Genomic DNA, 22085 nt, shown 5'->3' with positions numbered 1-22085 from the left:
CGCCGGTAATGAGCGAACAGATGAAGGGGTAGTACCAGCGTGGAGTAGCACCAGCGTGGAGTAGCACCAGCGTGGAGTAGCACCAGTATGGAGCCTGGAATACACAGGGAAAGCCTACTTTTGTTCTCTGTATCGGAGATATACCTTTGGCGAATACCTATAAACTGCGGAATATATCGTAAGTAATAATAAATGCCAGTTATCCATGAGAAAATCCTATAGTACATATATAATCAAAATAAAAGCGAGGAGGTCCTAATTTGGGGAATAAGTCACTACCAAGTGTAGGCCGTCGAACAGCGGTGAGATGGCGTAGATCCTGTATTTTTTCTGTCAAGGGTCTGCCTGTACAACGCCGTAACACTCTGAGAAAGTCGTATAGAATATTTTACAGCCCGAGGTTAAAGGCTATCTGCCAAAGATATCTACATAACTAAATGACATCTCTGATACAAAGTCCCAATGTGAAAAAGCGATACGGGTGAGCCGCAGGCAAAGATAAGGAGCATGCTGCACCACCGACTCCAACGTAGGATCAGCGGACAGAAAACCCATCACCAATATCCTTCTTTTTTCGACTGATACAACTAGAGAACAATATTAACCTACTTGAAAGTTACATATTCGAAAACAACGCTATCAGGCCCCTCTACTTTAGCTGGCATACTCCCTTCCGTGATACGCAGTACTGATGCCAGCGTAAATACCAGCCCGCGCACGTGACGCTTCTCGAACGTTCGCCAGAGCGCCACGATACTTACATATACGCCATCAGAATGGAATTCCTTTCTCTTTTTAGCACTCAAAGGATTTTCTAGTGACTCACTCCCAGATATTTCCTATACAAAACAATGTCAGACTTAGATTTCGCCTTAGAACCTACGTTGGAGTCGGTGGTGCTGCACGACAGCTTGAAGTGGGTGTTTGTCGGTGGGAAGGGTGGTGTGGGCAAGACGACCACATCGTGCTCGGTGGCGATCCAGTTGGCGATGGCGCACCCGGCCGAAGAGTTTTTATTGATTTCGACTGACCCTGCGCACAACTTGTCGGATGCCTTCAACCAGAAGTTCGGAAAGGATGCCAAGAAGGTGGACGGGTTGGCGAACTTATCGTGCATGGAGATCGATCCCGAGAGTGGGATGGCGGACATGGCACTGCAGGCGCAATCGCAGTTCAACAATGACCCTAACGATCCATTGGGTGGCATGTTTAAGGACATGACGGGCTCCATTCCCGGGATTGACGAGGCTTTGTCGTTCATGGAGGTTTTAAAGCACATTAAGACCCAAACCGCAGCCCCAGGGGCCATTGCTGACGTGGCTGCCATCACCTACAAAACGATCATCTTTGACACTGCGCCGACGGGCCACACCTTGCGGTTCTTGCAGTTGCCATCCACGTTAGAGAAGTTGTTGGGCAAGGTGCAGACGTTGAGCAACAAGTTTGCGCCGATGTTGAGCATGTTGGGTGGCGGTGCTGCGCAGCAGCAGCAGACCCAGGAGATGCTTGCCAAGTTAACCGAGATCCAGTCCCAGGTCACCGAGGCCAACAACCAGTTCCAAAACCCCGAGTTGACCACCTTCGTCCCTGTTTGCATTGCCGAGTTTTTGTCGTTGTACGAGACCGAACGTTTGATTCAGGAGTTGATCTCGTACAACATGGATGTCACATCCATCGTGGTCAACCAGTTGTTATTTGCGGACTCCACCGAGGACGAGTGCAAGCGTTGTGTTGCCAGATGGGCTATGCAGAAGAAGTACTTGTCGCAGATGGATGAGTTGTACGAAGATTACCACTTGGTCAAGATGCCGTTGTTAGGGAAGGAGGTTAGAGGCTTGGCTAATTTGAAAAAGTTCTCCAAGTACTTGTTGACTCCGTACGACCCGGTTGTCAATGGTGGCTTGGTATTTGACTTGGAGGATGCGAAATAGTTTGCATAAAGAATTAAACAAAGAATTAGGCATAAAATATTGATTGAAGAGAATTAATTGAAGAGAATTAATTGAAGGGAATTAATTGCAGAGGACTAATCGCAGAGGATTTCAAATAGGTAAAGGTGGAAAGGTGTTGGTAAAGGGCCGAAGGCAATTACAGCAATTATAGGTTAATTACAAGAACCAGCAATAAGTATAGTCACAAGTGCAGGAATTAATATATTTAGCCTTTCGCAATGATCTATCCGCTTCTATAGTTTTCGTGCCTACATCTACTGGAACTCAGGTAAACACTGGAATAAATATTGATATAAGCCTCTCTACAAAAGAACGGACCGATTTCGGCCTGCTGCAAGGAGTATCGTATGAAATGAATTAGGTCTAGACTAGACCGGAAATGAGGTTCTATGGAATTGGGAGCACTGAGGCGGCAATTGTTGAGTTACTGTTCAACTTCCAAGGTAACTGGGAACTTACCGGCGGCTAAAAGTGTTAGTACGCTATTAGATGCACTGAGGGCGGGGATAACCTATACATACCTCTCTGGTCGTCCCACTTTTCAACCCAGTCGACAGGACACAAGGAAGAGAAGGTTCTGTAAAAGATCTTGCATGGCTCGAACTCTTCACCCTTCAAGTTGATGCACTTGTGGTAATCGACGTAGGATTGGAAGCAGTGTCTGGTCTGGTTGGAGTTTGGGAAACGGGAGTCGAAACCTGGGGTCTTCAATGGGGATGGTTCTTGGGCGTCAGACATGGTGTGTGGGGTGTGTGAAGGGAAGTTGAGAGGTATGTCTGCGATTGCAAGTGTTTTTATCGGTAGATGCTTCACTATGGAAAATCGGGTGAGTTTTTCCCACAGGAGAAAATGAAACTCACTTTCATTGGCCAGTGCGCACGTGCAAGGCACGTGATGGACGCCTGACTATGACTGATTATTTTGATAGGTAGATATATTATATATTTCTGGTTGCTTGATAAATAATGTCATTGGAACTAAAGGGAAATAGGGGCGATTTCGAGGGCGCAATACCCCGGTGCGCAAACGCTAGCGTATCTGTCGAGCCATAGAGGTTGGGCAGCGATAAATGTTAACGACATTGGATATTTTGGAATTTGACTGGTTTATATGGTTAAAACATAGAAATACACATTAAAAGTATAGTTTGTTCCGGTATAGACTCATCGGTCAAGTGTACCCAACTGGAAGACTTGACAATTTGTCTGTACATGATTTACGATTTATGATTTGTTTTTAATAAAATGTTAATGCCAGGTCTATGCTAGTTGCGATATTTAAAACGCATAGAAATTCTCTCACTTTTAAATAATAATATGATCAAAAGCATACTCTACATATGAATATCGATAGTCGTAATTTCCGAAATTTATTTTTTCAGGCTCTGCAAATCTCTCCAGGGAGGCCTACAATTCCAAAATCGGACCGGTGCCCACACTTCTCCAACCCGCCATGTCAACCTGGAAGTTTTTAAAAGCCGAAAAATCGGTGACCGGAACGCTCACGTGGGCAAAGCTAGAGAATCCTGAATGGGAACTGAACCCGTGGTGGGGCTCCGGGGACGCCATGCCCGAGAGAATATCGTTATCAGTGTAGTCATCGTTGGTGGGGAGGTCCACGCGTTTCAAGGAGGTAACCTTCAACCGGGCTATGTCCAGTTTCAAGCCACTGATTTCTTCTAAGAGATCCTGCTGGGTCAATTTCAACTCCAAGTTTTCCTGCTTCAACTTGCTGATTGTAGCTTCTAGATCTTGGAGTCTGAGGTCCTTGGCATCCGGCTTGTACTTATCCGCGGAGGTCCTAGCTTGGGAGATGCCTGTCGCAGCTTCTTTCTCGGAGTCTCTGATGGCCACCGGTTCTGGATTGACGACCGGTTCTGTCTTTTCTTCGATAGACTCAGAAATTGCTTCCACTTCAGGGGAGATAATCTCCTCAACTGGCTTGGAAACAGCATCGTTTTCCACAATTGGCTCGGGGGCTTTCTCAGTAATGGTCTCGGCCTCCTTCACACTTGGCTCTGAAATCTCCGCAGTCGCTTCTGCAGCGGTTTCAGCAACTTCTGCGACATTTTCTTCCTCACCACCGGTAACTTCACTCTCAGCCACGCATGTAACAGCCTCCTTCACAGGCTTATGTGTCTCTTGTATGACTTCTCTGGATTCGCCTTCACTTTCCTCTTTCGCCTCGGTTTCCATGACAGTCTCTGCAGCTTCCACCGGCGTAGCAGCCTCAGAAACTGGCTCAGACTCCACCTCCTCTTTTTCGTCCGGTTCAACACTAGTCGTGGCTTCCTTTGCCTGTCCAGCTTCTTCTACCTCAACAGACGCTTCCTTATCGGCCTTGCTCTTCTTCTTCTTGCTCTTCTTCTTCAACGCCTCAAACTTCTTCTTCGCGGCTTCTAGCTTGGCATTCTTGTCCAATTGCTCCTGGTCAATGGCTGGAGATTCTGTATCTGACATTAGTCGCTGTGTGGGTTTAACTGCTCAATGAAGGATCCTAGACTTGTTTCAATGACAGCGGATATAGCAAACGGGCTAGAGCCGATAACGTGTCGCGCATGGCTTCGCACTGATTCTCGGGTGAAAGTCCTGCATTGAGGCAATACGTCCCTGTCAAGATCAGTGGTCGTTTTGATGAAGCAGTCCGTGCACGTGTGTCCTTATTGGCCAATATTTTTTATATCAATCGGAAATCCGGGAGCTCAGATGGTATGATGGACTAGAAAATTTAGCTGGAATAAGTGGATACTCTTAGCAGTATGCCGTTACCGCAAAAGGTCAGAGGAACGCGGTCCATACATGCTTTACTACGCGCAGACTAGTACGTGCATGTAAACACGGTCTGACAGGCTGAGAGGAGGCGGCAAATAAACAATAGGTGGATATATAATATAGCACATATGAAGTAATCTAAAACATTCTGAAATCTTGCCACCCCGCGAGAAGGTACTTGTGAGTCTGCTTAAATATCCTCTGGTCAGCCCCGGTTTTTGCCATACAGTGCTTTGTAGCGTATGAAAGCTGCCTTGGGTTTACTTAAATCTTTCCACTTGTACTTTCAGTAATACAGCTCCGAGAAATTGGAAAATTCTTGAGTTGAATTTGAGATGATACATAGTGGGAACCGGTAGAAACCCGCCAGTCGTATCCTCGAAAACTAGAGATTCACGCCACGAGTCGGATTTGTCACTTATTCGAGTCATTTCATCATCCGAGATCACCTCACCATTATTCGATTCATTTCACCATCCGAGCTTTCCACATCATTATTCGAACTCACCTCACCACCTCATCACTATTCGAGCTCACCTCACCATCTCGCCCTTCAGACCAACCGTTTCATCCGTCATAGATTTAGACACCATTACTCGAACCAGAAACTAAAACTACACTGCAAAAGTAAAAGGCTTGCTCAACCTTACCGTGGCTAATATCAGAAATGGTTTATGTATTCATTATGCTTTCAAACCCCGCGTGCACACTCGCATTAAAAAGAAACAGTATAAAGTGATATAAAAGATGGCTGCGTCCAGTAAATAGCAACAAACAAACCGTATAACACTCTGTGGAACTCCTTAACGGTAAGACTTCTGGAATCTGGATCTGGCACCCTTACCACCGAACTTCTTTGGCTCGGATCTTCTGGAGTCAGCAATCAACAAGGTTCTGTCGTAAGCGGCAAAGATCTTCTTCAACTCGTTCTTAGAAGCTTCGTCGACAAACTTCTGGTGGTAGGCAACCAAACCCTTGGCAATAGCCTGTCTGATGGCGTAGACCTGAGAGACGTGACCACCACCGGTGACCTTGACTCTGATGTCAATGTTGGCGAACTTGTCCAAACCAACAACGGTCAATGGCTCGTAAACCTTGAATCTCAAGATTTCTGGCTGGACCAAGGTGATTGGGGAACCGTTGACCTTGATCAAACCCTTACCGGCCTTGACGTGGGCAACAGCAGTGGCGGTCTTCTTTTTACCGAAAGTTTGGACACTTTGAGTGGACATCTTGCTATATTGGTTGTGTTTAGAAAGTTAGAAGGGGGGTACAAGGGCGGTTTTTTTAACCATTATGATAAATCCCAACTTTTTTCGCTATCGTGTGTGTGCCATAACAGGAAATCCGCCGCTCTCTGCCTGCCCGACACTACTAACTTCCTCACTATGGAGGTTCTGTGCCCGTGAGTTTCCATACTAAATTTCTCCTGCACCTTGCTAGCGGTGAAAACTGACGAAAATTTTTCGCCATGGTGTCCGGTACGCATGCGGAATTTTCGACCGTGACTGCTGAATTGGAAATGGGTGCGTCGGCTGTGTAAGTATGGGTCTGCAAGGACGCACGCCTCTGTAATTACAGGGCTGGAGTGCCGCACCCTCACCCCTCCCCGCCGCTCCCTCCCCCTTCCCCATACTCTCCTTCTGGCTCTCACTATGTGTCCCAACCAAACGGTCGTGCGCATCCCGCCGCTCCCACTATGCAGCCGGCGAGAATTTTCACCCGCTCAGTGGCAGTAGTGAGGCCAGCCATACTAACCTTTTTTCTATCGTATGTAAAAAAATCGAGTTTCGGTTTTAGATCTTTTCTTCAGGCTCTCAGCAGTAAAATCAACAAAAATGGCGATCTCCAAGAATTTACCACTTTTAAAGAACCATTTCAGAAAGCACTGGCAGGAACGTGTCAGAGTTCACTTCGACCAAGCCGGTAAGAAGGTCTCTAGAAGACACGCCAGAGCCTCCAAGGCTGCCAAGTCGGCTCCAAAGCCAATTGACAACTTGAGACCAATCGTCAGAGCCCCAACTGTTAGATACAACAGAAAGGTCAGAGCCGGTAAGGGTTTCTCTTTGGCTGAGTTGAAGGCTGTTGGTTTGACCGCCAAGTACGCCAGAACCATCGGTATCTCTGTTGACCACCGTCGTCAGAACAAGTCTGTTGAAGGTCTTGAATTGAACGTTGCCAGATTGAACGAATACAAGTCTAAGTTGATCATCTTCGACAACAAGGCCAAGTCTGCTGACATCAAGGCCAACGCCCAGATCGATGTCAAGGCCTCTTTCCCAGTCATCCAGCCAGCTTTCGAAACCGCTCCAAGAGCCGTTGTTGTCCCAGAGGGTTTGAATGCCTACAGAACCTTGAGAGAATCTAGATCCGAGAAGAGATACTTGGGTGCCCGTGAAAAGCGTGCTAGACTCAAGGCTGAGGCTGAAGCTGAAAAGTCCAAGAAATAAGTAGCCTCCCCTACTGTATTTTAAAACATTTTTCCTCCATTCCCATCATCCCTATGTCGTATAAGTTCCTCAAAAGAAGTTAAGTTCCCGGTTAATATAAGGAAATTCTTTATTGATATTATTGTAGTTGTAAGGTCTAGATTGCTGACTGGTTACTCACCTCCAGCCGCGGTGTTTCTACACCGGTGATTGTTATAGATAACGTCGACGCTCGATCTTTATCTCTGAAGACCCGAGAGATCTGATAAGCCATGCATTTCTTACAGCCGAGCATTCAAATCCAGGCCCGAAATAATTAATTAGCAAAACCGTGCAGCGGGTTATCTATCTAAACCAAGGGTAACTAACGTACGGGATCCTCCAGATTGGCCTTTTAGCTATACATCAAAAGCCCAAATCTTCGGTCTCGAGTGCTACCAATCGGTCTGGAAAGAGCTGATTCTCCGGGGCCAGAGTCAGCTCGACCGGTAATTGGCTTTGAAGTGTTTGGGACTTAAAGGATTTCTTCAACTTCATGAACGATGATCTCCTCGATGTTCGTGTTTTGAGCGACCCGCTTTCACTAAGGCTGCTCACAGGGGAGCTTCCATCATCCCCGTTCTCTGCCATCGAGGTACATTCTAGGTCTTTCATCTCTTCCACCCCAGAGAAACTCTCGGCTGAGGATTTATTGGTGAACCCAAACTTTAATGGCTTGAAGCGAGTGGATAGCCTCATCTTAGATAGACCTGATGCGGACGAGGAGGCAGAGAGTGGACGAGAAGCTTCTATCTCTATACCGTTGAAACTAGTAGCGTCACTAGGGGCATTGTGGTCATCCTCGTTCTCGTTGTTTGAAAAAGAGCGGTGGAAATTCAAGTGGCCTTTGAATAATGGAAAGAAACAATGCGCTAGCCCGTTGTCTCCAGAATAAACGCCTAAAAAGTCAATCTCCCTTTTCAATGGAGAGGGGACAATTGAAGCATGTGCACAGTGCTTGCTGGACGTAGAATTGTTAGTTGTCTCCTATCAGATATTCATGCTCTGCGGTCTGTAATTACCATTTTGTTAAGCGTTTGGCATGATACACTTTATGAGCGCAAACCAATGATCTTGTATCGTAGTAACCTTTAAACTTTCCCCACGGGATTACGCTGGATTTGAGATATCTAATTTGCTCCTTGAAGTTGGGCCTAGTGTCCTTTGGAGTGTCGAATGACTTGTCGGGGGTGGATATCGGCGGCCCTGACGTTACTGCTTGGGTCAAGTCGCCTGGCACGAACTCTCCAATGCACGAGACCGGTGTGCCGTAGAACAGGATTTTCTCGTCCATGCAATCTTCATATTGGTAGTCATCCAGGGAACAGTCACTGTCGGAGTCATAATCGGTATAGAAATCTCCTGGTTCTGAATTAAAGTCCCCGGCAAGAGAAGAAGGCAGGTCCTGAGTGGTTGATCTACCCTCGGATATGTAGGGCTCCAAATCATAGGACAGGAACGAACTGTTATTAGCTGCCATTTTCCTAACCTCAGGGGTTGGGCGGGCTGTATCGCTGCTGGCAAATCGAATATCTCTCAAGAATTCGGACGGATAGGATTTCAGTGGTTCTAACCCTTCCATTTCTATGCCCGGAGAATTGGTCATAAGGGGCTTAATCTTACCTTGTCCCGGCCCTTCCGGCGAGGGTACGGAGGGCGACGAGGTTAGAACCTTAGTAAGGGGTTTAGCAGATATTTTGGAAGTATCAAAGGAATTAAGCATGTGGAATGATATCTCTCTTTTCCAAGAAATCGCCGCAGATGCTGGTTTGGGTTCGAATTCAGATGTATGAATTGAAATTAAGCTACCAACCACACTCACTGTGCTATGATAAGCTAGATGTGACTTTCTAAAACGTAGATACGAGATGGATAGCAATGTATGCAAGGGAATCGGAAGATTGGGGCTTGAAATCTTGGCTTGAAACTTTCAAAAACCGGTTTAGCAGACAGATTACAATTTCTTGATGACAACAAAAGTATTCAAGTTTTTGATCAAAAGTGAACTATTTGATAGCCTAGAACCGGGATGTTACCAATAATAATTTGAAAATAGCTAGAAAATACCTTTGAGAGGGAATTGGTAATCTATTATGGCACGGGAATGCAAATAAGAGCGACGTTTTTAGGACGACTGATAGCGATATCTTGATCGAACTATCGAATTAATAGCAAGGATTGGTGTAGGACAGAATAACTAAATTAACGGTGTCCCTGGACAAGGCGATTCGATATAATTTCAAGGGACCCTCGGGGCCTCTGACAGTGCTGGTGGCTTGCCGTCATTGGACCTACATTCAGTGTCCTCGGAAGGGTGGTTTGGGGATTGGCAGTCCCACCTACCACCTTTTCCCCAGGATTCTATCCCACCTGCATCCTGAGCCCACAAAGCAGCTCTATGCTGTGAACACAGACGGGAAAGAATACAGTGTGTACGCCGCGTTGTGTGCGTCTTCTCTTATCTACATGAACCACGATAGTTGCACTCTGGCTCTAGGTTATACCACAATCGTGCGAATTGTGGGAAATTCAGAGATGATCAAGGCAGGAATTGAACATACTTCAGGCTTCTATGTAAGGGATTCGAAAGTTTGGCCCTGGTAAACGTCGGAGACCATGGTTTTAGATCTAAAACTCTAATCATTAAATATAATTAGTGGTCAAAACCAGTATTTCGGCTAGGCGAAAACTGCATTATGCGCTCTATATCCAAGTCTCTAAAACAGCACCGTCTAGGCTCGGATAAGTTCCTACGTTGGCACTATTAACACCGATATTTTTGCTACATTATGAAAGATAACCAGCAGCATGAGTTAGAGCAGGCTTATCCCATGAAATAAGCCACTGGTCCACCTACATGCGTATGCTCCAGATAACCTCTCGAGAATCTACCACCCACTACTCATCCAAGAGAACCTGCATGGTGGCGGTCTGGTGACGTTTGACGTAAAAAATTCTGCGCGCACTGCATCGGAACAATCTGTTCCATGGTCTAAGGCACGTCATTCAAGCCCGAGAAATGAGTTCGTTAGCACGCAATTCGAGTCTTCGCTAGAGTATAAGTAGCCTAACAGGACGTACCTAAGTGAAATTATGATCGAGCCCGGGCTAAGAACCTAGCTGGCTTTCGTCGACTCGGACGAACCCTTCGCTTGCGGAGTTGAAACCTCGGAGTGGGGACTGTGCGACCCGACGTGTCCGAAACACAGCTCTGTAACGCACGTGACGAAGCCACGTCTACGGAAGACTGCTCAAGGGCCGTGAAGGAAAGAACTACACAATAATGCAGATTTTGCGAGATGCCTACTTTCACCCTGATCTCCAAGTTTATCAAGCTAGACCCGGGTATAAATCGAGTTACCTTCCGGCTTCGGAAGGCCTCGCCAGCACGTGCGACGTGAGGGGTTGAACGGCCGGCTTTGCTGTGCGGCGCATAAAGGCCAGCGTCGGGGAAGCTCGGAAACGCTCACGAGGTGTAAACAGACCGTCCCGCTTCCGGCCCCTCTCGGCTACATTCCAAGCGAGCAGCGCCTCACCCCCTCTACAAAGTGACAGGCCGGCTAGCTTTAGCTGAGTTATCCGGGGTAATGGCCCAGTAAACCGCCCGTATGAAGGCAGTATCTCAAACGAACGTATCCGTGATCGCGCGACGAATCCGTAAATATTTAGTGGCATTTTCGTCGTCGCCTATACCGTTAAAGTTATGGTTGAACAACCTCCACGCAAGTCTAAACGGGTTAGCCGCCGCGAAAATTGCGTAACATTCACGCAGGATACACCATCGAGGGGTCGCAGGGTACACCATTGAGGGGTACTCGCTGTCATAACCAACTATATATAAACTCATAAACCTCCGTTCTCCTTATTTCTTCCCAACCTGTCGTCTTCACTTCCCTTCTCTTTTTCATTTGTGACTCACTGGCCATCATACCACCGCGGCATTACGCAGACGCAATTCGCGCATAAAAAGAAACCAAATTTCCGACTTCTCGCCGATTTGGATAAGAATTGCCAAATTGCATAAATTAAACCCAGCTCGCCTTTTCACCCCACTCTTTACTCTCCAGAACACCTGAAGACTCTTGATTGAAGTTTTACCATGCTTGCCAAATCGCTTACCCGCCAGGCCCAATTAGTCGCCAGAGGCGCCCGGTTTTCGCTTGCCGCCCAGTTGAGAGCCAACGCCAAGCCAACGCCAATCAAGGTGGTTCAGGCTTCCGCTCCGATCGCCCCAGCGGTTAACGTGAATTCTCCAGTTGCCCCGCAGGCCACCACCCCTCCACCCCCACCTAAAAACTCCTCCGGGGTTTGGAGATTCCTCAAATTCACCGGAAAAACTATCCTCGTTTCTCCCCTCTTCTTCGCCGCCTACTACGCCTACAGAGTCTACGATGAGACCAATCCGGGCCCGCAGCAGCCACAGACCGCTACACACGCCTCTGGTAACAGAAAAAAGACCCTTGTCATCTTGGGCTCCGGCTGGGGTGCCATCTCCATCTTGAAGAACCTCGACACCACGCTCTACAACGTCGTTGTGGTTTCCCCGCGTAACTACTTTCTCTTTACACCGCTCCTTCCGTCCTGCCCTACCGGCACCATCGAGTACAGATCCATCATTGAGCCAGTGAGAACCGTTGCAAAGAGAAGACCGGGCGAGGTTACCTACTACGAAGCCGAAGCCACCGATATCGACGCTACCAACAACAAACTCACGCTCAAGCAGACGCTCGGCAGCGACGCCGTCAAGGCTCACGGCGAGGACACGTTAACGGTCACGCTTGACTACGACTATTTGGTGGTCGGTGTGGGGGCACAACCAAACACGTTCGGGATTCCCGGTGTGTTGGAAAACTCGTGTTTCTTGAAGGAGCTTCCAGACTCCCAGAAGATCAGAAAGCAGTTTATGGACTGCATCGAGACCGCTACGTTGCTTCCAAAGGGCTCTGCCGAGCGCGCGAGATTGCTTAGAACCGTTGTTGTTGGCGGTGGCCCAACCGGCGTGGAGTTTGCGGCTGAATTGCAGGACTATATCGATGGGGACATCCGCAAGTGGAACCCGGAAATCGCCGCTGAATTGAAGGTCACCTTGGTCGAGGCGCTTCCTAACGTGCTCAACATGATGAACAAGAAATTGATTGACTACACCGAGGGGGTTTTGCGGGACCTGGGCATTGAGCTCATGACCGGCGCTATGGTCAAGAAGGTTGACGAGAACGAAGTCCACGCGGCGATCAAGCAGGAGAACGGGGAGTTGAAGTTGGTTGACGTTCCGTACGGGTTGCTTGTCTGGGCCACCGGTAACGGTACCAGAGACATTGTCAAGAACTTGTCATCTAAGATCCCGGAACAGAAGAATGCCACCAGAGGCTTGTTGGTCAACGAGTGCATGATGTTGCAGGGCTCCAAGAACATCTTTGCCCTCGGTGACTGTACCTTCACCAAGAATCCGCCGACCGCCCAGGTCGCGCAGCAGGAAGGCCAGTACCTCGCGAGTGCATTGGAGGTTTTGGCCCGGGTCGATGACTTGGAGTACCAGTTGTACAGCACCGAAATTGCGGGGATCGAGAAGGAGCGTGTCCAGCGCCGGTTACACAGAGAGCAGAAGGCTATCCAGCCGTTCAAGTACCAGCATATGGGTGTGTTGGCGTACATCGGCTCCGAGAGAGCCGTCGCCGATCTCGTCTGGGGTGACCAGAGCTTCTTCAAGAACCTCAACAACATTTCTGTCGGCGGGACCTTTACCTTTTTCTTCTGGAAGTCTGCGTACGTTCAGATGTTGTTGAGCACCAAGAATCAGGTGTTGGTTACCGTTGATTGGATCAAGGTAGCGTTGTTCGGGAGAGACGTCTCCAAGGAGTAGGCAGCGATCTGCGCTGCAAATTTATATATTCGTTACACCTTTAATATATTTAGTGCGTAAAAGGGATGTGATGTAGAAGCTATTTGGAAAGGGTGACAGAGTCGTAGCGATACACTGAGATCCTTAAATAGATACCGCGGGAGGGGGCTAGGGCGCCTTATATAAAGACTTTGATTCTTCTGACATGTGATATATATTTGCTTGGAGATTTTGAGCTCAAGAGATCTATATTTTAGGTACCGTTTAATACCGCAACCATCGTCGACAGATACCCTTCCGTCTCAAGCTGTACCACTTTGGTATCCTGGTTTTCTCATTATACATGGATTTCGATTCCTCTGTTTATATGTCTTACCTATAGAAAGTATTTTCGTGGATAACTAATGTTACTTACAGTCCCACACCCAATTATCAAGATCAATCTCTGGATATGCCAGCTCGATTCCTTCTTTCCACTCATCGTAGTTTTTGAATGCGTTACCATACATATATAAGGTTTTCAAACTGTCGGGAAAGTCTAGGTGTTGGACGGCCTGCTTGGACAAGCTATTTTCGGATAAATCCAAGCTATGTAACCTTGGAGGAAGCTGGAAGGAATCGATTGACACAAGCTTGTTAGCGCCAATCTCCAACCTAAGTGAGCTATCGGGAAAATGGATACTAGTCAAGCTGGATATTTGATTTCCCAGGAGAAATATCTCTTCCAAGTGTAATGGGAACTCAACGGCTTCCAACGAAGTTATCTTGTTATTGTCAAGGGCCAACCCAAGTAAACTATCTGGGAAATGAACATTGGCTAAGCTGGATATTTGGTTTCCCAGGAGACATAATGCTTCCAAGTGTGGTGGAAACTCAATATTTTCCAACAAGGTTATTTTGTTAGAGTCAAGGAGTAACCTAAGTAAACTATCTGGGAAACGAATGTTGGCCAAGCTGGATATTTGGTTTCCTCGAAGCAGTAACTCTTCCAAGTGTGATGGGAAATTAACGTTTTCCAAAGAAGTTATCTTGTTGCAATAAAGGTCCAACCTAAGTAAGTTATCGGGAAAATGAGCATTAGCCAAGCTGGATATTTGATTTTCTAAGAGCAAAAACGTTTTCAAGCGTGGTAGGAGCTCGACGGTTTCCAACGAAGCTATTTTGTAGGCTGTTTCAAGGTTAAACCCCGGAGGTAACAGGGTTTCCAACAACGAACATACGCCTGAGTCGCGTATCATGGGGTGGGTGAGATATTGCGGGAGAGGAAAGGTGTCACAAACTGTGGTAATGGCGGCATCATTTAAATGGGAATACTGGAATTCTATATCCGGATATTCAGTGTTGGTAGATTGTGTTTTTCGGAGGGGATTATGCCTGAGGCCAAGGGTAGCACAATTCATCGGGATGTGGATGTTCACCAATCCTCTTATTTGATTATCCAGGAGGTTCACGGATTCAATGCTATCAGGCAATTTCTTCGATAACCGTTCGAGATTATCATTGCTCGAGTCTAAACTGGTCAACGTCAGCGAAATATTGAGTCTTTCGACTGAGCCCAAATTATTAGACCCTAGGCCAAGATTTCGAAATGAGGGCTTCAATCCTTCAATCAAACTCATATCGGTTCTAGAGAGATACAAATCTGTCAAGCTTGGCGGGAGGACTAGATTTTTTAGAGGGTACAGGGTAAACAATAAATGGTTCAGCTGGAGATTAAGCTTCTGGAGGTTCTTGGGGAACATTATTTGACAAGATCCGGCAGTTCCTATATCTTCGTCTGTTTCATCTAGAAAACCAAGGGAATTACCACTGAGGTCAAGGGATTCTAAAGTCTCCGGTAATGAGTTGACAAAATCTAGCGATGTTAACAGTGAATCCACAACCAGCAAGGAAACCAAACTCAGAGGAAACTTGAGCACCCGGATTTGGGATGATGTGAGCTGCGTTTCGTATATTTTCAACTCTCTGAAGCAGTCAGGAAAAGTGTCCACGTGAAACTTCTTTAACGGGCACCTGGTAATGGATAACTTCTGCAAAGATAGAGGTAGTTTCCGTTGCTCGAAGCTACCAAAGTCCAGTGACCAATAGTCGTCCAGGTCTGGTTCTGACCACCGTAGGTCCAAATTCTCCAACAGCGAGGGAAGCTCAAATGACTCGTCAATTTCTGTCACGCCAGAAATGTCTTCTAATTGTAAATATTTCAAATTGGGCAACTTTATATCATTGAAACCCTCAATATTGAACTCAGACAATCGCAAATATTTCAAATTGGGCAACTTTAATTCGTTGAAACGTTCAATAGAGAAGTCTCTGGCCCCCTTTAGCTCCAACCTTTGCAAGCTTGAAGGGAGATCGGCATACACCGACATTGATCCCCAAGGGTAGTGAAAAACAAATTCTTGGAGATTTGGTGGAAACTGAATCGGTGGAGCGCCGATCTCGGAGCTAGATGCATCATCGCAGATAATTTCGAGCTTGCACAAGTTTGAAGGTAAAGGTGGAACGTTCGGATCGACTAGTCTGGATTTGATGGATATTTCTCGGATGCACTCCAGGGCCAGGGCTAAGGATGGCAAGCAGGTCCAGTCAAATGCTACATATTCCTGATTGTCAAACTTTAGTATCGCATCGGTCACAATTGAGGACGCATTGGCAAACGCTGCTTCGTGGAGGAAGCTATAATCCATGACCTCCTCCCACACAGAAATGAAAAGTTTCTTAATCCGAAGCTGGTCAAGTATATAGCTAGCTGCCAATTCTTCAAAATCAGTGGGTTCCATGTAGAGGACCTTATCACTTATACGATGGACGTAATCAGCTGATGGGTTGCGGAAGTTCAACTCAATATTCGAGTAATAGCACTTCCGGGCCATGGAAGCGAGGGTGGCACTCTCCGATTTCATCAACACACCAACTAAGGGAAGTGGTATATAGGAAAGAATCTTCTCGACAATCTCCAACGGAAAAGTGTTCCAAATGAGAGGGATGATATTGGTATTCATGATAAGGGTGCAACCTAACGAAGAGGATATGAAATCGGCATACCTCGTTACTATACAACGTAGATGCGTCAGCTTTATATACGATTTTCGGGAGTAGTGATAAAAATTTTTCAGTGGCTATCACGCTTAGTGCCACCATGGGGTGCGTTAAGGTGCCAAGCAGACCCTCTGCGAGAGACTTAATTGGTGTGATGCATGTAGTTCAGACGGAAAGGTCTTGGCGTTGTGCATATAGACCCTGGGTTGCAAAAACGCAGGGCTAGTTTCATCGCGGTCCATGCACGGCGTTTTTGATGGTCTACGCTTATGGCTTGATCCCCCTGCTCAGGACTTCTTTGCCCTTCTCTGGAGTGTATATCTAATGAATAAACCAACCTACAATATTCTCAGCTAATGACATTTATTACTTACTAAGTATACCACATCTTTTTGTAGCTAATCACCCTGTTCCTGAAAACACCTGCCGTGACCCAGTAAAATCTGACAAAGATATACTCTTTATTTCATAATAATCCGTTTTAATTTTCCATAAATATTGCACTAACTGCTATTTCAGAGCTATATACAAAAGAAACATTCATAAAGCCAATATATCGACTATATCCGATAGTCTGTCCGTTCATCTCGGCTACTCCACTTATACCCTTCAGAATGACCTGGGCAGTGGAGCTTCGTAAACCACCAATACATAACCACACGTTGATCCATTCATTTCACCCACTTGCTTTGCTCGCTTCACTCACACGCCCCGTTCAGTTTGTTCGACTTCGCTCGGTTCTCGAAATAACCTCCTCAGCATACGCCTCGGACACATTTTGTAGCTCCTCACCGTACCACCAGTTCCATAACATGTACCCATCGATACCCACCACAGCTAGCACCGAAAGGAACACGATGTTGGACCGCCGATTATCGCCGGTACCGTGGCGCCCCACAAGATCCCCGATCTTGAGCAACATCTTGTGGTTATAGTAGTTAATATCCTTAGGAACCGGCTTGGGCTTGACGTGGGCAAGATACCGCAACGGGTTGTGTTTCTTCGGGTCGAGCGAGGCGGGTGCCGGGCTGCGGTTGTGTTTGAGGTAGTTCTGTTCTGCAGAGGTAAGCGGAGCAGGGACAGTTCCCGGCTCAGGTACTGGACTGGTAGGGCCAGAGCCCGACTTGGAAGTCTCTGAAAGGCACCGAAGGCCTCTGTAAACGGGGATTTGCGTCCTGAGCATTGTATCTTGAGGTGAAGGTTGATAGAGAAGGACATGTGAAAAAAGCCAGAAAAATAACCAGGAATTACGTGCAGGATGTGACTCTGGGTGTCTTGAGAGATGTTTGACCGAAAAGAAGATTATATATTGGGTATTAAGGTGGTTTTGTAAGCGTGAATTATTTGATAGTTGATAATACCATAGTGATATCCTAGGTGATTAGATAGCGTTAGTAGATGAGAATCACTGGAGCGCTTACCCATGCATTGCCTGTCTAATACTCATTTTTTGAGCTTACACAGGAGTTTTAGAGGGATATACTAAAGGACAAACAAGAGAGATTGTTGTAAGGCATTTTTTACAGCCTGGACTGAGACAGCACTGGGAGGCATTGGGTAAACAGCCCAAGGTGGATTGAATGGATTCATACAGAGCTGTCAACAGGAGACCTTGATTAATAGTTTTAGGTCTAGAGGATAAAAATTGTAGTGTCCATCTATCCAGTGCTTACGGTAAATGGTTTGGGTAATATCGGTAGCTATCGATTAGATGGCCAAGAAATCTAGTACAAGCCGAGTTGGTTGATACATCTGACAAACATTAGACAGAAAAATTCTCATACAAGCCTATCGGATTATTCCACTCACAAAGCGATTAGGTCAAAACAAAGAAGACAGCTTTTGTGATAATCCCTAAAACCAGGTTTCAATACAGATCCATTCGTCAACCTCTGACTATCCTAGTACTTCCCTCAGTTCAAACTCAAATGTATTACATCACATACGTCTAGTTTACTCAACAACAATCGGATCCTCCTCACCGCCCTTAGACACCGGTGGCGGGGTGGCGGTGTGCTCTCTCTCCCTGGCAACCTTTCCATCCGGCGCCAAACGCTTGCCCTTTTCCACCGCCCTCTGCAACTTAGAGCTAATCGAGGCTTCAGTAGATGGGACATTTTTGTTTTCGCTCTTGCCCCGCTTCTTCGTTGAGTTGAGCCGCTTCAACGACTTGAACACCGCCTCCATGTGCTCGAGCAAGTCACGGAGCAAGCGGGCGACAAACTTGTCGTCCATGTTGACTCCAGTCTGGACCTTTGGACGCAAGACCAACTCACCAAACTCAGCAACGAACTGAGACGTGAAGAGCGCTGCGAGCTCCAAGTTTTTGCTCTCGATAATGCCAATCAAGCGCGAGAAGTGGGTCAAAAGCGCGTTGAGGGTCGCGATGTGAGCCTTGGGCAAGTCCACAAGCAAGTTGGTGACACCGTTAATGCGCTCCTCGTCGGTGGGCACCTCCTCCTCCGCGACCGAGTAGAGCGATTTGAAGAGCTCGTACGTCTGGCTGGAGACGAGCGAGTCGGGAAGCTCCAACAAGTAGAGTTTCAAGACCGAGGCAACCACCGATGGGTCGGACTGGGTCATGATTTCCATGTAGTCGCTGGCAGTCGCCTGGACGTCGCTCTTCCCGCACGCTTCGTTGAGCTTGGCCCGCAACTGGTGGGTCGTGGCAAGCTTTGTCGGCACGATCCAGACGTCAATCCGGGCCTGATCGTCCGTCAAGTCCGGGTACACCGCGTCCATGTGCTGCAAACAGCTGCTGACGACCAACGGAACCAACTTTCCCTCCGCCCTGCATCTGGACTCGATATCGATGCCAAAGATCTGGAAGGAGGAGGTCAGAGAGTAGTAGTTATCGTAGATGACCGGTTTTGGCTTGAAAGAGCCGGTTTTGTAGGTCTGGAGAAACACGTTAAGGTCTGACTGAGGGGAGATGGTTTCCTCGTAGATCATGAAGCGGTCGACAACGCTCTTGAGCGACGCGATTTTGTTGGAAACAATGGATAAAAAGTCGAGCGTCACTTTCTTCACCGCTTTCAAGCGGTCCATCTCGCACTTTTCCATAAATTTCATGTGGTCCACGATGAGCTCCTCCAACTCGCAGCGCACGTTGTCTGCCTGCTTCACCTCGAAGAGGTACTCGCGGTCCAATTCGTCCACCTCGCGTACGAGCTTCTTCATCGCCTGTTTTTCGGACAAACCGGACATGCTCGCGCGCTTGTTGAGGGTCATGTTAGTCAAATTTTCCTTAACTTCGTCAAAATAGGACGTTCCCGCTTTCTTGTACGGAACGTGGGCCACGGCAAACGCACGATCCTTCCACTGATAGATAAACTTCTTGGAGTTGACAAAGGACGAGGAGACCTGGCCCACAAGGCGCAAGAAGCCCTGGTCAACCAAGTCCTGGCCGAATTGCTCCGTATCGTCCAACAGCAACTGGAGCGTACCCTGGAGGAACAGTGCAATGGCAGAGCCCGTGGAACACCGCTCGTAGTTCCCGAGCAATGTCACCTTGTGGGTAAACTGAGGAACCTCCGAGAGGAGGGAGGCTAAAACCGGTCTGAGGGAGGCTTCGGTGTAGGTCACCCCGCCCAATTCGTAGGTTTCCTCCTCCGGGTCGGAGTCTTCGGCCAGCTGGGAGACCTCCTCGATCGAAAGCTCTTCATCCTCTGGCACCGACGACCGCAAATCCTCAAGAACACGGCACTTGTTGAAATACTTCTTTTCTAAGCGGTCCACCTCGGCGCGGGTCCGAAGGAAACTCCGGACCGCGTCCTGAACGACCTCCTCGCTGTATGCCACACGCTTCTTGTGGTCGTCGCACCAGCGCCCAAACGGCTCGAGGATCATGACGTTAATGTTTTCGCTGACTTGCTGGTGGTACGCGCCTTCGTGTCCGATCTCCGCCTGGATTCCCAAGAAGGACTGTTTGACAGAAGCACCATCGTCACGCCCGAACCCAGTCTTGAGCGGCGCGTGGTTTGCGGGAATTGTGTGTAACTGGTTCCCGTAGGCGCCTTCGATGGCGCTGCGGCTCTGGAAGAGTCGGATGTACTCGTCGTTTTCGACACAGCCCTGGTGGAGCTTGCGGAAGAGCGTTGCCATGCCGGTGGCGTAGTCGGGCGTCCAGAAGCTGTCAGAGAAGGTGGGCATAAAATCGGTCAATTGATGAAAAGGAAGGATTGAAGATGGACCTGTTTGTAGATCAACGGCAAAGATGGTAGAATAAAGGCCAGTGAACGTAAGATCAGTGACACGGTAAGATCAGTGAACGTAAGATCAGTGACGCGGTATGGTCGAGTGTCGTTAATCAATGGAATCTCAGAAGATGGTATGGTATTTGATGCAATCGCAAATGTAGTTGTCAATGTGACGTGGAGTTCCAGAGGTGTGGACAAAGTCGTGCGTGGTAGGAATTAGGCCAGGGCAGTGCCAGAGGTACGCGCCATGTGACCTGATTGGGAAATACGCCACATGCGCCACGTTTGCCTTTGGTTGAGGGGAATATGTCAGAGTTAGGTGAGCGTACTGAGCTAGGAGAGATCTAAAAACGTCAAGGGCAAAGGTGAGAGGAAGAAAGAAAAAAAGAGAGAGCATTGAGAAAGAGATATGTGCCATTGTTGGAGAGAGAGCTAGATGCACACAGCATGAGCGGCAACCTCATCAAGGTTAATTTCTTCAGTAGGGATATGACTATTCGGTTATAATTAGGTACAGACATGTGTCATTATTACAGGGGGAAGCCAAGCCAATTTAGCAGTATTCAATTAATGCTCTCAACCATAGCAAAACACCGGTCAGAATTCGCATCAGCGCTGTGGCGCAGTGGAAGCGCGCAGGGCTCATAACCCTGATGTCCTCGGATCGAAACCGAGCAGCGCTATCGTGGCACCCCCATTATTTTTATTTTTCAATCGGTCCCGCCTAAGCGAGGTAATATGGGGACTGATCAACCGTGGCTGCCACAATCCTTTCCACTGGGGTTAAAGTTTCGAGACCGTTATAATCTCCTAGATACGTATCCCTTACCCACTCTACTTCATATTTCATGTGACGCCTGGTCATATTTATTCATATAAATCCTCCACTTAGTAGTTAACAGAAGGGTTCTGGTCTGCGGACCACTGCTCAGACTGACCGTAGTGCTGGTCGTAGCCTTGCTGGGCGAAGTCACGAGCCTGGTTCTTAACCTGGTCTCTGTCAAGGTAGTCTAAGCCCTTAGATTCAAACAACTTGTCAACTTCCGCACCGGCAAAGGCAGAAAGGGCCTCCTTGGCGAAAGCATGGGAGACTGGCTTCCCTTCGCGACGCTGTCTGTCTTCGAACAACTTAGCAGCTTCGAAAGAGGCAGCGCCAGCCACCAATTCGTGAGAGAACTTGCCCTCATGGTCGTCACCGCCGTAAACGGTCTGGTGTTTATCCTCGTGATCGCCAAAGCCAAACATTGTGTAATAATTTAATTGTGGTTACAAGGAAAACGAACCAAGAGAGGAGGAATTGGGGGTTTATATAGGCTCGAAATGAGGGGAGTGAGCCTCAATTGCTCTAAGGATTGGGGCATGTGTCCAAAACTATGCGTATGAAACGTGCATGAGCCTGCATACGCCGCGTCGGAGACTTTAGACCAGTAATTGGGAACGTGGCTATGAGTTTCACCCTATAATCACTGCTGTCGGAAAGTTAAATACAATGGTAATTTGAAGCTCGTGGTGAGAGCGTACTGTAAACCCTGAATTGCCACTGGTTTGGTACGCGGAACTACGTCGTTAATGTCTGTAAGAGCAGTTATATCAAAGTTGCGTGAAAGCGGCCCACGAACCTCCCTATTACTATGTAGAATGGTGTGTCCAATCATGGTACCCGATTCAAGGTAGGGTTTAGTGCTACACACTTGCGCACGTATGGAAGCTGTTGGAACGACAAAGGCAAGGCATTCGGGGGCGCACAGCCATGCGCCTCGATTCGCGGGTCAGTCCGCGTCCAAAGAGGAATAGCAATGAACGTGGCAGGAGAGCCT

General features: G+C 47.6%; 13 protein-coding genes and 1 non-coding gene across 14 annotated transcripts; 5 read left to right on the top strand and 9 right to left on the bottom strand.

The window, feature by feature from the left end:
• Positions 1-829: 829 nt before the first annotated feature.
• BABINDRAFT_162004 (guanine nucleotide exchange factor) lies at positions 830-2168 on the top strand. Its single transcript, XM_019129117.1, has one exon. It carries the CDS (start codon positions 852-854, stop codon positions 1929-1931), a length of 1080 nt encoding a protein of 359 aa, XP_018984952.1. The 5' UTR covers positions 830-851; the 3' UTR covers positions 1932-2168.
• A 183-nt stretch (positions 2169-2351) lies between these two features.
• Positions 2352-2743, bottom strand: BABINDRAFT_162002 (cytochrome c oxidase subunit VIb). The gene has a single exon (XM_019129116.1). The coding sequence runs from the start codon at positions 2688-2690 to the stop codon at positions 2427-2429; it is 264 nt and encodes an 87-aa protein (XP_018984951.1). The 5' UTR covers positions 2691-2743; the 3' UTR covers positions 2352-2426.
• Positions 2744-3358: 615 nt separating this feature from the next.
• BABINDRAFT_8523 (uncharacterized protein) lies at positions 3359-4411 on the bottom strand (the record flags this gene model as incomplete). The annotated part of the gene is made up of 1 exon (XM_019132813.1): positions 3359-4411. One exon carries the CDS (start codon positions 4409-4411, stop codon positions 3359-3361), a length of 1053 nt encoding a protein of 350 aa, XP_018984950.1.
• Positions 4412-5491: 1080 nt separating this feature from the next.
• Positions 5492-5963, bottom strand: RPS16A (40S ribosomal protein uS9). The gene has a single exon (XM_019129115.1). The coding sequence runs from the start codon at positions 5953-5955 to the stop codon at positions 5527-5529; it is 429 nt and encodes a 142-aa protein (XP_018984949.1). The 5' UTR covers positions 5956-5963; the 3' UTR covers positions 5492-5526.
• A 598-nt stretch (positions 5964-6561) lies between these two features.
• RPL13 (60S ribosomal protein eL13) lies at positions 6562-7173 on the top strand (the record flags this gene model as incomplete). Its single annotated transcript, XM_019132812.1, has 1 exon — positions 6562-7173. One exon carries the CDS (start codon positions 6562-6564, stop codon positions 7171-7173), a length of 612 nt encoding a protein of 203 aa, XP_018984948.1.
• Positions 7174-7406: 233 nt separating this feature from the next.
• BABINDRAFT_162000 (uncharacterized protein) lies at positions 7407-8226 on the top strand. The gene has a single exon (XM_019129114.1). The coding sequence runs from the start codon at positions 7688-7690 to the stop codon at positions 8084-8086; it is 399 nt and encodes a 132-aa protein (XP_018984947.1). The 5' UTR covers positions 7407-7687; the 3' UTR covers positions 8087-8226.
• On the bottom strand, positions 8148-9172 carry BABINDRAFT_145599 (uncharacterized protein). The gene has a single exon (XM_019127170.1). It carries the CDS (start codon positions 8912-8914, stop codon positions 8210-8212), a length of 705 nt encoding a protein of 234 aa, XP_018984946.1. The 5' UTR covers positions 8915-9172; the 3' UTR covers positions 8148-8209.
• A 1302-nt stretch (positions 9173-10474) lies between these two features.
• On the top strand, positions 10475-13051 carry NDE1 (NADH-ubiquinone reductase (H(+)-translocating); the record flags this gene model as incomplete). Its single annotated transcript, XM_019130838.1, has 3 exons — positions 10475-10588; positions 10631-10677; positions 11506-13051. The coding sequence occupies 3 exons, from the start codon at positions 10475-10477 to the stop codon at positions 13049-13051; spliced, it is 1707 nt and encodes a 568-aa protein (XP_018984945.1).
• Positions 13052-13391: 340 nt separating this feature from the next.
• BABINDRAFT_63351 (uncharacterized protein) lies at positions 13392-15399 on the bottom strand (the record flags this gene model as incomplete). The annotated part of the gene is made up of 2 exons (XM_019132406.1): positions 13392-14186; positions 15261-15399. 2 exons carry the CDS (start codon positions 15397-15399, stop codon positions 13438-13440), a joined length of 888 nt encoding a protein of 295 aa, XP_018984944.1. The 3' UTR covers positions 13392-13437.
• Positions 15400-16545: 1146 nt separating this feature from the next.
• Positions 16546-17252, bottom strand: BABINDRAFT_13920 (uncharacterized protein; the record flags this gene model as incomplete). Its single annotated transcript, XM_019127122.1, has 1 exon — positions 16546-17252. The coding sequence occupies one exon, from the start codon at positions 17250-17252 to the stop codon at positions 16785-16787; it is 468 nt and encodes a 155-aa protein (XP_018984943.1). The 3' UTR covers positions 16546-16784.
• Positions 17253-17764: 512 nt separating this feature from the next.
• Positions 17765-20715, bottom strand: BABINDRAFT_161997 (uncharacterized protein). The gene has a single exon (XM_019129113.1). The coding sequence runs from the start codon at positions 20219-20221 to the stop codon at positions 18023-18025; it is 2199 nt and encodes a 732-aa protein (XP_018984942.1). The 5' UTR covers positions 20222-20715; the 3' UTR covers positions 17765-18022.
• BABINDRAFT_145562 (uncharacterized protein) lies at positions 20306-20864 on the bottom strand. The gene has a single exon (XM_019127169.1). The coding sequence runs from the start codon at positions 20684-20686 to the stop codon at positions 20390-20392; it is 297 nt and encodes a 98-aa protein (XP_018984941.1). The 5' UTR covers positions 20687-20864; the 3' UTR covers positions 20306-20389.
• Positions 20865-20879: 15 nt separating this feature from the next.
• On the top strand, positions 20880-20951 carry BABINDRAFT_t225. The gene has a single exon. It is a non-coding gene; the product is annotated as a tRNA-Met (tRNA).
• A 168-nt stretch (positions 20952-21119) lies between these two features.
• BABINDRAFT_161996 (uncharacterized protein) lies at positions 21120-21729 on the bottom strand. Its single transcript, XM_019129112.1, has one exon. It carries the CDS (start codon positions 21511-21513, stop codon positions 21157-21159), a length of 357 nt encoding a protein of 118 aa, XP_018984940.1. The 5' UTR covers positions 21514-21729; the 3' UTR covers positions 21120-21156.
• Between the last annotated feature and the right edge of the window lie 356 nt (positions 21730-22085).

Source organism: Babjeviella inositovora (genome assembly GCF_001661335.1).
Source record: "Babjeviella inositovora NRRL Y-12698 unplaced genomic scaffold BABINscaffold_7, whole genome shotgun sequence".
In the NCBI taxonomy this organism is placed as follows: Eukaryota; Fungi; Ascomycota; class Pichiomycetes; order Serinales; genus Babjeviella; species Babjeviella inositovora.
The sequence above is the reverse complement of the archived record's forward strand: the minus strand, read 5'-3'. Positions and strand labels throughout refer to the sequence as shown.

What these genes read in the sequence shown, in the direction of transcription:
- BABINDRAFT_162004 (XM_019129117.1), top strand. Translation starts at nt 852, where the DNA reads ATGTCAGACTTAGATTTCGCCTTAGAACCTACGTTGGAGTCGGTGGTG.
- BABINDRAFT_162002 (XM_019129116.1), bottom strand. Translation starts at nt 2,690, where the DNA reads ATGTCTGACGCCCAAGAACCATCCCCATTGAAGACCCCAGGTTTCGAC.
- RPS16A (XM_019129115.1), bottom strand. Translation starts at nt 5,955, where the DNA reads ATGTCCACTCAAAGTGTCCAAACTTTCGGTAAAAAGAAGACCGCCACT.
- BABINDRAFT_162000 (XM_019129114.1), top strand. Translation starts at nt 7,688, where the DNA reads ATGAACGATGATCTCCTCGATGTTCGTGTTTTGAGCGACCCGCTTTCA.
- BABINDRAFT_145599 (XM_019127170.1), bottom strand. Translation starts at nt 8,914, where the DNA reads ATGCTTAATTCCTTTGATACTTCCAAAATATCTGCTAAACCCCTTACT.
- BABINDRAFT_161997 (XM_019129113.1), bottom strand. Translation starts at nt 20,221, where the DNA reads ATGCCCACCTTCTCTGACAGCTTCTGGACGCCCGACTACGCCACCGGC.
- BABINDRAFT_145562 (XM_019127169.1), bottom strand. Translation starts at nt 20,686, where the DNA reads ATGGCACATATCTCTTTCTCAATGCTCTCTCTTTTTTTCTTTCTTCCT.
- BABINDRAFT_161996 (XM_019129112.1), bottom strand. Translation starts at nt 21,513, where the DNA reads ATGTTTGGCTTTGGCGATCACGAGGATAAACACCAGACCGTTTACGGC.